Source organism: Zootermopsis nevadensis, unplaced genomic scaffold (genome assembly GCF_977971745.1).
Source record: "Zootermopsis nevadensis isolate Lab colony 2312 unplaced genomic scaffold, Znev_1.0 Znev_ptg000012l, whole genome shotgun sequence".
Classification (NCBI taxonomy): domain Eukaryota; kingdom Metazoa; phylum Arthropoda; class Insecta; order Blattodea; family Termopsidae; genus Zootermopsis; species Zootermopsis nevadensis.
In genome coordinates, this window is record NW_028259144.1 from 7,768,840 (window position 1) to 7,785,107 (window position 16,268).

At 37.9% G+C, this 16,268-nt stretch overlaps 2 protein-coding genes across 13 annotated transcripts in view; one reads left to right on the forward strand and one right to left on the reverse strand.

Annotated features, from left to right (window-relative positions):
* LOC110826849 (uncharacterized) overlaps positions 1–14,935 on the forward strand; it is a 102,222-nt gene extending 87,287 nt beyond the window's left edge. For 2 of the 7 annotated variants that reach the window (XM_087347801.1, XM_087347802.1), the window contains exons 3-11: positions 8,402–8,672; positions 9,113–9,261; positions 9,942–10,121; positions 11,207–11,376; positions 11,596–11,900; positions 12,260–12,377; positions 13,094–13,278; positions 13,690–13,793; positions 14,502–14,935. In XM_087347801.1, the coding sequence (XP_087203927.1) occupies positions 8,402–8,672; positions 9,113–9,261; positions 9,942–10,121; positions 11,207–11,376; positions 11,596–11,900; positions 12,260–12,377; positions 13,094–13,278; positions 13,690–13,793; positions 14,502–14,796 (1,777 nt within the window). In that variant the 3' untranslated portion in view covers positions 14,797–14,935. Of the gene's footprint in view, positions 1–7,381; positions 7,503–8,384; positions 8,673–9,112; positions 9,262–9,941; positions 10,122–11,206; positions 11,377–11,595; positions 11,901–12,259; positions 12,378–13,093; positions 13,279–13,689; positions 13,794–14,501 lie in introns of those variants that run through there. The other 5 variants (XM_087347804.1, XM_087347803.1, XM_087347805.1 and 2 more) reach the window with 5 other exon arrangements.
* Ir76b (Ionotropic receptor 76b) overlaps positions 1–16,268 on the reverse strand; it is a 57,831-nt gene that overhangs the window by 25,717 nt on the left and 15,846 nt on the right. The gene's annotated exons all lie outside the window — the stretch shown is intronic.

A 16,268-nucleotide genomic window follows, 5' to 3' on the forward strand; every position in this document is an offset into this window, starting at 1 on the left:
AACACAAAACACCTTAAAAGGTTTTCTGGAACAACGTAACAAAAAATTCGAAGGCATTGAATATTCACTGCGTATATTAACGTCATCAGAAGTAAGTCAAAATAATACATATTAGTAGCGTCATTACGAAATATTAGGCGTTCGATAAAAAGATTATTCATGCACAGAAACATTTTTAACGTACGCCTGTGAGCGTGTGTGTGGAAGCGATGTCACATAATACCTTGTCATTACTTGTAATCAATATAACACCTAAAGCAATGGACATAATAACGCTTCTCACGTCCGTCCAGACACCTGTTATGACTCGAATCTACTTTACTAAAGGCAAGGATGCACATGTACCTGGAATAAGATGGCTGTCTTCTGGGTTGTTGCGCCGTGTATTCTGGTAGAAGTTTGCCAGCTTTTCAGAGGTCCTTGCTGCCTCCTCGCCCTGATGATGGAGACAGAAATGACCTCTGAAACGTCGGTAAACTTCTACCATACTACGCAATAATCCAGGAGAAAGCCATTTTCAACCCGGATATATACCTTAGAATACGCGAATAATGCGTGTATTGTTAAGAAAGGCCAAAATGATGATTTACAAATAAATTTCATATTTACAAACCGATAGAAAGAGAAATCGTAACATCTAAGATATCTTATAATGGGCAATCGATACCTGAAGTGTATTCACTTTTGTAGTTTTTGTGTTCATTTCTTGTGCATGAATACCGTACAGGAATGAGGTCAAGGGTCTCCAACCGAACTTCAATGATTCTCATTAAGCAAAGAACCGCAGAAGACAAGCAAAATGGAGAAAGTGATAGCACAAATGCGTCGATTCTTCTTCGCCTTCAGCAGTTTTTCTGCCTTAGTGTTCGCTAAGCTTTCTTTGACGCGAAACACTTCCGGTCACGAAAAACGATAATGAAGCATCGCATCAGGATAAGACTCTAATACAAAAACATTCATTGCCAAATTATGTTTCAGTGTCACAGAAGGATTTTACAACCACCCCCCCCCCCAAATCAAGCGACTTTAAAGAACTGTATCTTTGCTATGCTGCGAGTTCTGAACTGTCTTCACTCGCAAAGCCTCTGCTATTCGTGTAGCAACGTTTAAAGATTTTTCCATGACCTTGACACATTCAATTTGTTGGCTGCGGCTATTACACGTGGGGCAGGGTTCTTGACAAGCTGACAGTCGGTCACCTAGTCAATGAATCTATAGTCATTTATAAACGTTTCAATGCCGTGTTCATAAGAACACGCTGTTCGGTCCTACTCTGAGCTACATCAATCTATTTTTTAAATTCTTGATCTATTTATTTAAAATCCATGTTTTTTATCATTCAATGTAAACTGTACCCATATGATTTATTTTCAGCTTATCTGAATAAATAATTGTACGTATGCGAGATTCGAGGTTCTCACGAAAGCGATAATGATGGCTGCGTTCTGGGATGTTGATTCGTGTAGCTTGGAATATGTTTACCGACGTTTCAGAAGTACTGGCAGCTTCCATCACCAGGGCCATGAATATCACATTTATGATAAAGGCAATAAGGACCTCTGAAATGTTGGTAAATTTCTACCAAACTACACGAATTAACATCCCAGAACACAGCCATCTTCATGTGTTATTGATGTCTGTCGGAATTCTTTGTGTTTCCCTACGATGTTTTGATCCTCCGTCCAATATGCCCTAGAGTTTGTACCAATAAGAATCTAGGTAATCTCTGTAAAGTGTCAAGGGTTGAATCAACTTATATTAAGGAAATAGAACATAAATGTAAAATACGGCTCCATGATGTTTATTAAACACCACGCTATTTAAATGTATGGGAAGTGAAGGTTTAGCTCCATGTATTCTTAGTCTTGCAACTAGAAGGAGTGGGTAGTTAGGTTCACACCCCGACCGATTTACCCCTGAGGAAAAGCGACTCGGTACCAATTCGATTCACGTCTGGTTGAGCCCCAGAGCTAGACTGGACTTGATGATAACGTGAAACATCTCTGCCCCTACAAGGGATCAAACCCGGGTCGTTGCATAGTCACTATGTTAATTGAGTTCTGCTGACTATTAAAGAAGTAAAGTTGAAGTTATTAACCTCTCTTTCACACTGTCACGTATTCTATTTGAATTTCAATATGTTCGTAACTTTCTCCTTGTTTCTAAGTAGTTTAGAGTTTTTAGATATTTAGACTTGAGGTCACTTTCTAAAAAACATGAACCTCAGATTGAGGACATCGCTTCTTTTACCTGATCTAGCCGACAGCATAAACTACTTCTGGAACATTCAAGTACATAACTTGATATGTTTGTTAAACACAAGAATTAACCATAGTAAGATTTTAATAGCTGTAGGCCCCACGTCCTATGAGTTCACGGAACTGAAAACAATTTTCGTAAATTTCTCACAAATCACATTTGTTTTTATTTTAAACAAAGTGTAAACAAATTTGACTAGCTCAGTCAGTATAATGTCTCTCTTAAAAACTCAAAACGCTTTATAGATATGTTTGTACCAAAATATATACAAGTAAAAGAACAGAAATCAATTGCTAATCGATAATCGAAACTAAGATTCATGTTCTCAAGGCATTAAGTAAATGTGAAGTAGAATTCAATCGACTTTTTCATACTCAGTTACAGACACATAAATCACATAAAGACAACGTTTGTGTATATAGAAACCTAAATATCGATTTTAATCGAAAAGTTGATTATCTATTAATTTCTATGTACAATTTTCCTTTCTTTGTTCCATGAATTTCACTTCCACATAAGTGTGAAAACTGCCATTACATTGTACAATTAATTATTTTATAAATTCATCTGTCGGTTCAAATTTTTCTTTGTCGTCATGCATACCGCGTGATATCGACGATTTAAAAACGTCATTCCACAAACGACATTGTTACTTCGCAATAAGAGATATTCAGTTAGATCTGATTATAATCCCAAACTTAAAATATTAAAATTCCCATACAATTTTTCTGTAGAGACTAGACAATGTCAACACCGTTCGTTATCGACCGTGGCTACTAAGGTCGACGTTAATAATAAATATACATGTACATATCAGCATGTCGCATGCAGGTAAGGGAATTCTCATGGGTTTTCCTGTAAATACTTCACAGTAATACTTCACAGTATTGTTTAGTCTGAAAGGATAACGAAAGTTACGAATACTTTGTTCCAAAATATATTATCGCAAAGAAAATACTAGCATGAAATCTTGGTTATACTGACCGATAAGTAACACCAACACACCACGACCATTATAAATTAAGTAAACTGATTAATGCTATATTTTTAGTAGTCACAGCTACGACCCTATTTTAATGCCTTTTAATAAACCTTCAAACCTCAATTAATCTTGACCAGTTGAGTGAGTGTCGTCTTCTGAAGGGTTCTGCTCCATGGAATGTCGGTTGCTGAAATCGAGTTGCCCACGTTAACGCAGTGAACCCTTTCGATTTATTTCAACCGATTGAATCGCTTAAAAGAACAACATCAATTTTGGCAATGCTATAAATGCAATCTGTAAGTTAGATTAAAAGTTTAACCCACATTTTAATGCACCAGACTAAGGCATTATCGAGAAAATAGTTACGCTAAAGGCAAAGAGTTTGCTGAAATTATTTTTGTAGCTCAGAATAAATGTTTAGTGTTATCGACGTAGCTACAATAAACACATTAATCATCCCAGGTTATTCAAAGAAAATCCTCCATCGTTTCAGCAATGTTCAGTATAAAAGAAACGTGTCACATTCTACATACAAAATACCAAAAATATTGCACTGTAACATATGAAGTTGACAGATGGAAGTATGTTTCAATATTTGTTAAAAGGATAATATCTTTCCTCAAAAATTCTTTTTTCCACATATCAATACTGATTATGCAGTATTTTTTTTATCAATGTTTCTATTTGTTTGGAGTAAACAGATTTTCCTTGACGTTAAAATAATAAATGTTAATGTTAACAAACATTTTCTCTCGCTTTCAGTATCGGAAAGTCGTATTTCTTATGAGACTTTCGTAAATAACAGTTTCTTTAAAAACTTTTTAGGCTAAAGACTAGTACAGAAACAAATTATGAGAAGATACTATGATGTAGACATATGATAATATGATGTAAACAAAATACATTATATCCATTTGTAACTTGTCACAAAACGTTCTACATATCTGCTATAATATTTCACTGTTTCCATGCAGTACAGTCAAACATGAAAGTGAGCAGGTTCCTATCGCTTCTGCGTATTCATTTGTTTCCATTTTTAAAAAAAACTACTAAAATTTTCATATTACTACCAGAAATATATCACTTCACAAAATTTCGTCTTCCTTTGCTGAAGTTCTTAAGCACCTACCACATCAAATGTTTATTTCTAAATTAACAAGATCAGAGAATTATATTCCAATTTGGATTTGAAGTTCAATGGTACAACTCCGTTGCTGAGATACAAACGTACTTTCCAATACAAACGACAACAGTCATTTAAATTATACCGTAAATAATATTAGTAGCCTAGCTGAAGACTACGGAAGAACTCTAGGATTTGACAACATAAAGGTAGTTTAAAAACAGTTGCAAATCGTGTTGCGATATTTTATCTAAGATAAGCCATTACAGCCCTACACATTTTACATTATCAGTAGTAGAAAATTAAGAGAGACTGCCTCAATGATGTAACAGCGGACGTGGAAGGTCTTAACAGAATAGAGGGAATCGGTTAGGATATTAAATTTCTAGGGTAGATGTGATTGTTCCATATCACCTAATAACTACAAAAATTACAAAAATCATAACTTTAACTGTGATAAAGGTATCGCACTAACAAAGATGCACAAAAATCACTCAACTGTTTCATAAAAAAATTACAGAATCTTCGCGAAAGGCTGACCTGTGGTTGACTAATATAAATAAACTTCCAGCATTACTTTACGCAAGCGTACCAACATCAGAAAAATTGTAAAAAAAAACAAGAAAATAGCAAAGTTAAAAAAGCCAGTCCTTTCATTGAAACTCTTATTATGGGCACATACACAGATAAAAAGAGACCCACATTCCTCCAAAAGAGAATTTCTCATTTTAAATAAGCCTCTAAATTATTTTGAATTTTATTCTAATTCTGATTTGAAAATAGTACATTCGTATATATTTTTATACACAGTGATTCACATTTCTGGACACCTGTAAGAATACATATATATATATATATATATATATATATATATATATGATACGCTTGGTTAACTTAAGGTTATGAAATGACAGAACTGGAGCTAGGACAAGATGGCGATCAAGGTGTTACAGCCGTCAGGTAGGCTACACGCAAGTCACGGTCGACACCCAAAAATAGTGACGTTCTTAAATTGCACTTTATACACACAGAAGGAAGGAAAATTAGTTTAGTTCTTCCTTTATAAATTTATATTTTCCTGTTATTCAAACAACTCATTTTGAATCAAGATGTCGCTGTCGTGAACAAAATAAAAATGCATGAGATGGGGATAAAAGTAAGCAACATGAATAGCTAATGCAGACTTACATGAATGCCAAGAATCGATAAGAACCCATGGGATTTGTAAACTGAGAAAGGGGGCGAAGCATAGACGCGAAAAATCGAAACTCAAGTCGTATTTATGTTCCCGAAACCATACAATGTACCACCCTTCTGTCAGTGTTGCATAATAAGCTCGCATTTAAAAGTTCTTTTCCAAGACTAGCTCAGTATAATAATTTTCCAGCAAAGTAAAATTCTTCTTCTAAAAGTCTACTCTCCCAAACGGTTGTTAAATGGTTTGACCAAATTTTGAATACACTCCTCAATTTACTGAGTCATATTAAACAACAAATTAAATTTCGGTGAACAGAAAATTCGATAACTGTCTTCTGGGTTGTAACGCCGTGTAGTCTGGTAGAATTTTATCGACGTTTCAGAGGTCCCTGCTGCCCACCATCAGGTCGATGATTAAACCGAAGGGTTTCCTATCTCCGAACATAGCGAAAAGTAGCCTCCCTGTAAAATGTACCGAATGAGGTTTCAGGTTCTCTTGGCGGCGAGTATGATTACTCATTGCCCTGATGATGGAGGCAGCAGGGACCTCTGAAACGTTGGTAGACTTCTACCAGACTACATGGCGCAACGACCCAGAAGACATCCATCTTAAAATGTAATAACTACTACAAATTTAGATTAGCATAATATTCAATACTCCTTACCAGAAGAATTTGCTTAAATTTAAGTCTGATTCAAGATACGAAACGCGGACTTTAAACGTGGATCCAGATACTATTACAGATTCATTAAGGGGCAAATACAGTTTATTCATATCCCCAGTGTTATCCGTTTCGAGTCTGGCTGACAGTGACCTTGAAATTCACAACGCTACAATACTGCTCCACAGGAACATTAAAAACATTCCCACGTTTAATTATACTGAATTGTCTTTTCTTTCGTGACACCAACATAATACTATAGAGATAAGCACATCACCCCAATAATTATTATTGATCACGGCTGAATGAGTGATCTACACTCCGCCTATTTGCTCTGTGAACCAATGATCCGAAATTAAGACCCTCGGACATTACACGCCTGAATGTAACCGGACACGTTACTCAACTGATAAAATATACGTTTCGGTAGTTTATTTACCATTTTCGCTTAATGATGATCAAAATCATGCACGCGACAGTCTTACGTTGTGAGTGGTACCATTGCTTATGTTATCAAGATCGGCACTTCGTTAGCATGAAGTCGTTTATGGATGCGTTTTTGGACACACGTGTGGAAACGCAATGCGTTCTGTTTTTGTACGTTTCTGTAATTGAGTTTTGGAGAAAAAAAATGACCTGAGATGAACGTAAGATATCAAGAAAGAACACGAAAAAGGAAGGATTAAAGAAGCAAGGAATAATAATACACAATTATTAAATAAAAAATAAAGAGTATATCGCGTATAAAGTTGCGTTGCGTGTTTTTGTACTATTGCCACTCAAACTTTTACGACCCTACTGATGATATTGTCATTCCCACCTCAGAAGTTAGATCGGTCGTAATATTAGTTTTATTTATGACAGGGAGTTGAATAGTATAAATGCGTGTCGGTCTCTAATGGCGTGACACGGGATTAATTCCTGAGATAGACACGGATAAAGATACGAGAAGAAGCCACTGATTTCGGTCACTGTAAAAGATTCAAATTCTATATTAACTGGGTCTATGACGTGGATCAACATAACTACAATTTCAACCTGTATTTCTGCAGTACCTTTCCACGTCAACCCCGTGTTTTGCTTTGATCGAAATCTTTCTGCCGCGTTTCTATAGAATGTAATTAGCGCATGCGCGTATGTATCGTTGTTAAGGGCAACGAAATAACATTTCCTAACAACAGCAGTTTCTGTTAGTAACTAACGTGAAGTTAAGTGACAGGATTAAATACTCTAACATATAACTACATTATGAAATTAAAGAAACATCATTTTAATACAGGTCAGTATTTTAGAGTCATAAATTTATATTTTGTTCGTCTGTCCATGACAAGTCTTTTATGCAATTTAAACGCAGGCTCTTGTGAACATGGTAATGAACCTAAGGGTTCCATTAAAGACGAAGAATTATATAAATGAATAACAATATGTAGACTACATTTTGTAATAACCAATGGCTATGCACATGTTATTCCAGAAATTATATAATGTTGCATTTTATGTAAGCACGTGTAATGTTTATCTATCATGCACGAGATTCCTCTGACCTGGGGAAGACAAGCCATCATTATTATGTTGAACCTAAATAACCTTGTAAAACTGGTCTTGTTTCATTTATATATCTACTGACTTGTTTACATATTTAACTATTTATTTATTTATTTATCAGTGGTTTAATTACCGATGCTTTAAATACCTCAGACCACATAGCGTCAAGAAGAAAACACATTACATGAAATGTTTATTTTACTGAACTTCTGCCTAAAATCACAAATAAGTGCCAGCATTTAAATTAATTACAGCTTTACTAAGTACCTCACAAGCATTCAAGTTTTTTTTTTTTATATATATATATATATATATATATATATAAAAGACTTCTATTAGTATGACTGCAATGTCGGATTTGATGAACATTTAATGAAATACAAAAGAGTATTAATTTATAAATATAAATTAAAATATATCCCAGTATCATCGTTTTTAACCCAGAATTTATAGTTTCAGTATTTAATACGATATAACATTTTGTCGAAATAAATTCAAGGCATCGACACTAGTACTACAAAACTAACAGAAGGAAAATCATAACAAAAAGTGTTTTCTTATTTACTTCTCCCTCCGTAAAGAACGACTAAATCATTTGACTGTGTAACTTTCATAGTTTGTTTTCAAGCGTAGGAAAATGAGTCCATATTGCCATCAAACGGGGCATATGGAACCTTCCGGAAGTACCCACGGTGCTGCGGATTTGGAAACAGCTGATCCTGAAACAGGCACGCCAACCCCATCTCCTACCCCTTCAGCAACCCCATCACCACCTTCGCATCCAGAGGAACCATCATTTGCGGGTGAAGATGGCCAAAGTTTTCTGATTATAAACCCGCCACCAGCTCTACAAAACGGGGCGTCTGACTGCCTGCCTATTGACCATAACCTACCTCGCTTGCTGGTACGTTCATTTGCTACGTAGAAAGTTAATGGTTCTCTGAAACCGCCGCGGTACGAGGGAGCGGTACAAAGCGACACAGCGTTAAGTACGAGCATGCGCACTGAATGTAGGATTCCACATCGCTTGTGCTTCGTACCGTACCGCTACCGCGCACCGCATTGGTTTGAGAGAATCTTCAATTAAAGAGATCATTTGAGAGACATAAAAGCAAAAAGAATAATATTAAAATAAATTTAAATAAATACATCACTAAATTCTGGAATGGATCATCCATATCAGGACAGGGATCAGTGTTTTAATGTTGTGAACACATTTTTGGGGGGGTCTATAAAAGCTGGAAAACTTCGGAACAAAAATATATTATTAGCCTAATCTTTTATGAATGACTGCTCAATTTGGATTCCTGTATTAATTCAGAATATGCATCGATGATGTTTCAGAGGCAAGTTTCAGGAAATGCAGATCTGATCTCAGTCCGAGACATCAAACTACGAGTGATATCCAGGGAGATGAGCCTCCATAGACTAGCCCTCTTCGTTCCGAACCTCAGGGAGCTCAACCTTGAAGGCAGTTTCTTGGGATCACTCAGGTACCGAAAATATTACACCCAGACAGCGTTAATAATACTACACGTGGAAGAGACCCGTTGAAATTCAACGTGAAATGAAATATTTTATATATTAATTCTTTCCCCTCAGTAGTCTTTTGCCTTGTATCTTTCATACTTTTTATCTTCTTTCCTTTTTCCTTCTATATTATTTACCTATCCATAATAATTTTCGTCACTGGCATTAGTACTTCTAGAAGTTGCCTAAAGGTAGACGCAACAGTATATTGGATTATAAAATCATCAAGCTGAATTTATGAGGACATTCACGCCTCTCAGAGTCATAAATGTAAGATTTTACTCTTACTTCTAACTGGACCACCAGTGAGAAGTAAAATTATGTGTTTCTTTAGCCCTGTCCAGATCTGTAATAGTTGCGTTGCTTCCATGAGATGGCAGTGAAATAAATCCCTAATTCAGAAGAGAGTTTTAAGTTTTCTTTAATAATAATAATTCAATAATTCCCCTATTTAATAATATTTCAGTCGTCCTCCGAAAACATAACACATGTCTATACTCTTTCCTTAAGTACTCTCTTAGGGTCAGTACAGTGTGATCCAAAATACACTACACTGCAGTGTAATCAGTGACTACACCATCGGTTATTAACACAAGATGGATTTATTTCGCCCTTCGACTCAAATATTTGCTTCTACTTCTAGAGATCTGGGCTGTGGTCTCGCATCTCTCAACGTACTCCGGGTGTCGAGGTGTGGTCTGGAGTCTTTAGACGGTACTTTCGGTCTCACGAATCTTCGTGAACTGCACGCAAGCCACAACATGGTGGACGATGCTAGCCCATGTTCCGCGCTGCCCCACATCCGAATTATCGACCTCGGCAAGTAAGCTCTCTCATCAAAATCATCTTGCACGACATTTTGCCTAAAAATTCTGTTCAAATGCTGAGATCACAGGTTACCACGTCAACAACCTATAAAGGTGTATAAAGATGGCTGTCTTCTAGAATATTACGCCGTGTTGTCTGGTAGAAATTTACCGACGTTTCAGTGGTGCTTGCTGCCTCCATCTTCAATAAAATCATCGCTCTCATGATGGAAGCAGCTGAAATTTAACGGTAACCGATTTCTTTTGTATCTTTAATCTGTCTTTCTTCATCAACAATAAAAAATATCGGCCGTGCTACATACTAACCTTTTTGTCACCATAACAGAAGCGAGTTTCTTCTCAGATAACTGCATAACAGTAATAGTGCAATTAAAATAGACAATTTTGACATGTAGAGTCATTATTAAAAAATTTAAGCCGTTGTGTAGACACGCAAACCTGCATCAAAGCCAGCAAATATGTAACTTGCTTTTATATGACGAAGACACGCAAAATTACGACCACAGAATAGCTTAGCTGAAATGTCGACAAACTATACAAACAATGAGCACACGAAAAGGGGGTGTCCTTGCTTAAAAAATAATTGGATTAGATCCACAATCTATCATCTTGAATGGTATTAATACAAATTAGTTTGTGATATCCGACAATAGACAATGTCCGGAGTAGATAATCAATCACGTTCACAAACATTTAAAGAATCTTTCAGCTACATTTTATTAATTTTTAGTAAATGTTAAGTAATTTCAGCTAAGTCAATATAGTGACTAGGCTATGGGTTGGACGACCGGGATTCGATACCATGGTCATAACGTCTAGACCGTCTCCGGGGCCCACCCAGGCTCCTGTCTAATAGGTACCGGGGTTCTATCCTCGAGAGTAAAGCGACCGGAACCTGATGCTGATTACACACTTCCATTCAGTGTCGAAGTTAAGAATAGGTGGAGCTATACATCCACGCCCCTGCGTCTTAATGGCCTGGTGTTTAACTGGGCACTAGACACAAAATTACCTCTGCCTTAAAGGAATAATTCGATATATAATATTCAGGCTCTTTTATTGGTATATGATTTGTATTTAGGAATGCTGTAGAAGACGTAAGATCGTTGGAGTTCCTCGGCATTTGTTCCCACCTTGAGTATCTGACATTGGCAGAATGTCCTGTGTCCTCTACGCCAAACTATCAGGCAAGGATTCGGCGTCTCCTGCCAAACTTGGTCACACTGGACGGCATCCCTGTGACACAGGTTGGTAAGTTTCTGGCTCTGACGGCGTTGTACAATTTTATGAAAATGTAACCTATGGAAGACGAAACTTTAAATTTGGAGAGATAATTAATTATCAAGCTCTGTCTCGAATTGATGATGCCCAAACACCATGACGAAGAAATGATCCCATGTTTCTCTTGACACTAACATCGGATATCAGAACTTTGAAAAGATTTTTTGCATTTTTTCTACTTATTGCCAGGTCAGGAACAAAATTCTGAACACATTGATGATGATGATGTCGGTATTGGCTATCAACGTCGGGGTTTCTTCAGACCAAGACCTCGTTGCTATAAGCTTCGTCATCACGGGCTAGAGTCCAGCGGCGACAAACATCCAACCACAAATAAAGATGGCTACTCGAAACAAGCGGATGGAACCGACGGGTCTAGCATGAGTAATATGGGGGATTCCCCAGACTGCTCTAGTTCGTCTTATCGGACTTACACAGGTCTGCACTCCACACAAAGCAGCGTTTCTGACAGCACGCTAACCCAAAACTGGAAGGTTAGTGAGGAATTTTACGATTCAGACTGCTGACAGGAAGACAAAATATTTTAAACTGCGTGGTATCAAGCATTTACTGGGTTAGTCCGGCTTTATTTTTCTCGTGAATGGTTTGTTGACGTCGTTCTCAAATATTTAAACTTTTGCTAAATTTTCAAAACATTTATTTTATCCAAAAGTCCGATGACGACACATAAACATTAACTTAGTGCTGAAAATGCAAACATTAAGTACTGGAAATATAATTATAACACAACCATTCTTTCTAATACAACTGGTTAAATTTAAATTTTCACTGGTGTTTAATAACAAAGTATTTTTTTCAAAATCGTGACGGAACGCAAACATTTTGCTTCTAGAAAAACCCTCGCAAAGCGACAATTAAGAAGCGACCGGCCACTGCTGTCATCGGTGCTTTAGAAGCGTCACACGGACAAACAAGTAAAGCAAGACCATCCTCTGCTGCTACAACCAAAGGTTTAACTATAGCAGCCGTCACGAAATTGCATGCTTCAAGGCCACACACCCATCTCTTCCCGCCTACCCGGCTATAAGTCAACGGTACAGCGTTGCTAGTTTTGCCACGATAAGTGTTCAGAACTACCTTTACTCGCCCGTTCTCCGCTGTTCGCGTGGCAACGTTGTACGATATCGCATTGGCCTTGAAGCATATAATCTGGTAGCTGCTGCTGAAGATTTAATGAAAATATGTAATGAATAGGATAATGTACTTCTACTTCTTCAGCGTTATTTAACCCTCTGACACCGAGTGAATTATCACATGAATAAATGACTCAAAGGGTGGGGGGAGAGAGTGACATTGCATTTAACGGATATAAATATACATTTTTGGCTTTGAGAGTCCCCATGCGATGCCCCCTCGTCCTTTTTGTAAGCTCGTTCAAATAATATTTAATAATTTATTCCGTACAGCAAAGAAAACACTACACTTCACCTTTACAAATTCATCTGGTTAATGCTGTTTAAGTAAATAATCGCTGTTTACATTAAGAATCATACGAAACCCATGAATACAAAATGAAAATTTGCTTACTATTGAAGCAATTGGGGGATATGTTTAAACTTTAAGCTGAAAAGCCTACTGGTAAAGGATAAACGAATATATAGAACGAAACATGATCGAATGCATTAATCTCAATATTGTGTTGATTTACAATGAATGTCATGACCAGACGAAGGCGATCTGAGTGGGGCCTGTGTGGTTGACCCACGCTGCGACTCCTCCAGTCTACTCACCTCTGGAATGGTGGTCTGTGGCAACCTTACAGCAGCTCTGAGGAGTCGTCGAAAGCGTCACGACGCCTGGACTGAAGAAGACTTTCCATCTCCTATGCAGTCCATGACCGAATCACGAAAGGCAAGTAGGACCCTCTAAGAACAGCTTACTGTAGTTAAACATCGGTGAGATGTCTTCACATTTAACTAACTTTTTATAAATTTTATATATTTTTCACACTGTTTTTGTTTTTACGTTCTCCAAACCATATAAGTTTCCCGAAAAAGTCATAATCTGCCCTTAAACTTTGTCTGTGTACATGAATGAACACTGCTATAGCGTTCGTCACCAAATTGCATGTATCAAGGTCACATAACGTTGCAATACGAACAGCGTGGCCCATTCAAGTGACGACAGTTCAAACCGCAAAGAAACGCTGTACTTTTAACTTAGAACCACGCGGAAAGGGGGGGGGGGTTGTGAAATACTTACGTGACCTTGAAACATTCAATTTGGTGACGTCTGCTATAACGTACGCTTCACTGCTTCTAGACTGATTCAAGCGAAGGCCGTGATATAAGGGAAGAAAACCCAGGGATTTTGGTGGAATCCAAGACCTTGAATGAAGTTTATGCTGTGTATCGTCCAGAGAACAGGTTAGAGAGGAAGCCATATTGATAACATAGGCCGAATAGTGTAATCCAAGTCAACCACTTACTGTTTCTCAGACAAAAGCATATTTGTGCGGGTAATGAAATAAAAGATTTGTTTACGACTTACGACATGTAAATCAGTTGCATGTATCCAGTTTAATTCTAATAGTTTTGTTTGGACCACGTAAACATTGTGAGATTACAGCACGCTATGTAATTAAATGAAGTCAGATGATACCAATTAGAACATAATGCAGGATTCAGATTATATGAAAATTAAGATGTCACTACCTCCTAAGCGTTCACAACAAAATTGAATTTGTACGAAACCGTTCAGTTCACGTCTGTGTTACAAACAGCTGCATAACAGTCGTTTCAAACGACTATTTGTGGCATCTAATGGCATTTTCCGATGAAGCCATACATTCCAGTTTTATGAAACATATTTCATGCCTTTGATTTCACGTGTATGACGAACTTCAGAGATCTTGTGGGTAAAAACGAAATTCTCCAGAAATATTTCACAACAGATGTATTAATTATTCCAATGGTTTTGGAGTGGACAAAAAGACAAACTCCCATTTGTGTGTATTCATAATTTAAAAGTTGTGTTAGTCACTCGGGTGTAATTAATAATAAAGTGAGTTCCAATTGGGCCTCTGAAGGTCACAGACCCATTAGATGAAGTTTCCAATTGCCATTTTTTGGTAGATTCCGTTGGGAAAAAGAAGATTCCAATCTACCAGAGTCTGTTGCAGAGAAATGTAACCAGGTTGAAACAAAGAACGCAGAAACAGCAACAGACGAGGACGAGAAATCTGCAGATGTGAACAATTCTCAAATCAAAGCACCGCCATCTTGTTGTCCACACTTATTCATGCGCCAGAAACCAATGCGTAACACTTCGCACGATTCTGACACCAATTTAGATCTTCAACCGTCACCAGAAGCTGAGAGAGAAAAGACGACATTTCTCTGTCTTACTCACAGAGAGTGGGAGAAATAAAATTAATTTAAAATTTATTTCAATTCGTTTTGGTCCTTGTCTCAGGATACCAACAGACTAATTTAAATTTACAACTTAAATTCATGTAAATATTTATATAACTGAAGGAAATAAGTAAAATACTATGAAGCTTTTAAAATGTGGCGTTGATATGTACGAGGGTCGCTCATTAAGTAATGCCCCACATTTTTTTTCTCAGCCAATAATGAAGATAGAAAAGTGTACTTTTACATGCTTGAGATTTGATGTTTCCCGCGTTCGTGTACGGAGTTTCAAATGATTCCAACCGATAGCGGAGCTGTAGTGAACTGTTCAAATGGCGTCTGTGAACGACTCTCGTTACAAGCAACGAGCTGTAATTGAATTCCTTGTTGCTGAAAAAGAAACGGTGGTGAACATTCATAAACGTTTGTGTGCTGTGTATGGAAGCTGTGCAGTCGATAGGAGCACCGTTGGTCGCTGGGCTAAGAGAGTTAAAGCTTCAGGAAGTGAAGAAACCGAGCTCCGTGATCTGCCGCGCTCTGGGCGTCCTGCCACAGCCACCACTCCAGACATGTTGAACCGCGCGGATGCCATTATTCGTGAGGATCGGCGCATCACAACTCGACAATTGGCCCAACAGCTTTCAGTCAGCAATGGAAGTGTGATTGCAATTATCCAGGCTCTCGCATATTCGAAGGTGTGCGCAAGATGGGTTCCACGAAGTCTCACAGCAGACCACAGGATTCAAAGGAAAACGATTTCTTCTGAATTGTTGGAGCGTTTTGATGCTGAGGGAGAGGTCTTTCTGTCCCGGATCATTACAGGTGACGAAACCTGGATACACCACTTTGAGCCAGAGACAAAAAGGCAGTCAATGGAGTGGCATCATCCTCAATCACCGAGAAAGAAGAAATTCAAGACAACTCCCTCCGCCGGAAAAGTCATGATGACTGTCTTTTGGGACAGTGATGGGGTCATTCTTGTGGATGTGATGCCAAGAGGTGCGACCATCAATTCAGACGCGTACATCAGGACCCTGAAAACCCTCAAGAAGCGTTTTCGACGAGTTCGGCCTCACAAGCATCCAGCAGAAATTTTGCTCCTGGACGACAATGCACGCCCTCACACAAGTCTGAGAACCCGGGAAGAAATCACCAAATTGGGTTGGACGGTGCTACCCCATCCACCCTACAGTCCAGATCTGGCACCCTCCGACTTCCATCTCTTTGGGCCACTTAAAGATGCTATCCGCGGAACAAGATTTGAAGATGACGAGAGCGTGATTCAAGCAGTGAGGACATGGCTACGTGCACAGGACAAGAGCTGGTACCGGCAAGGCATGCATGCACTTGTTCCACGCTGGCGTAAAACCGTACAAGTTGATGGGGACTATGTGGAAAAATAGTATGTGTAAAGGAAACATTGATTTATATTGTCACTAAATTTGAGCCATCTTGAATAAATATGTTCTGAGGAAAAAAATGTGGGGC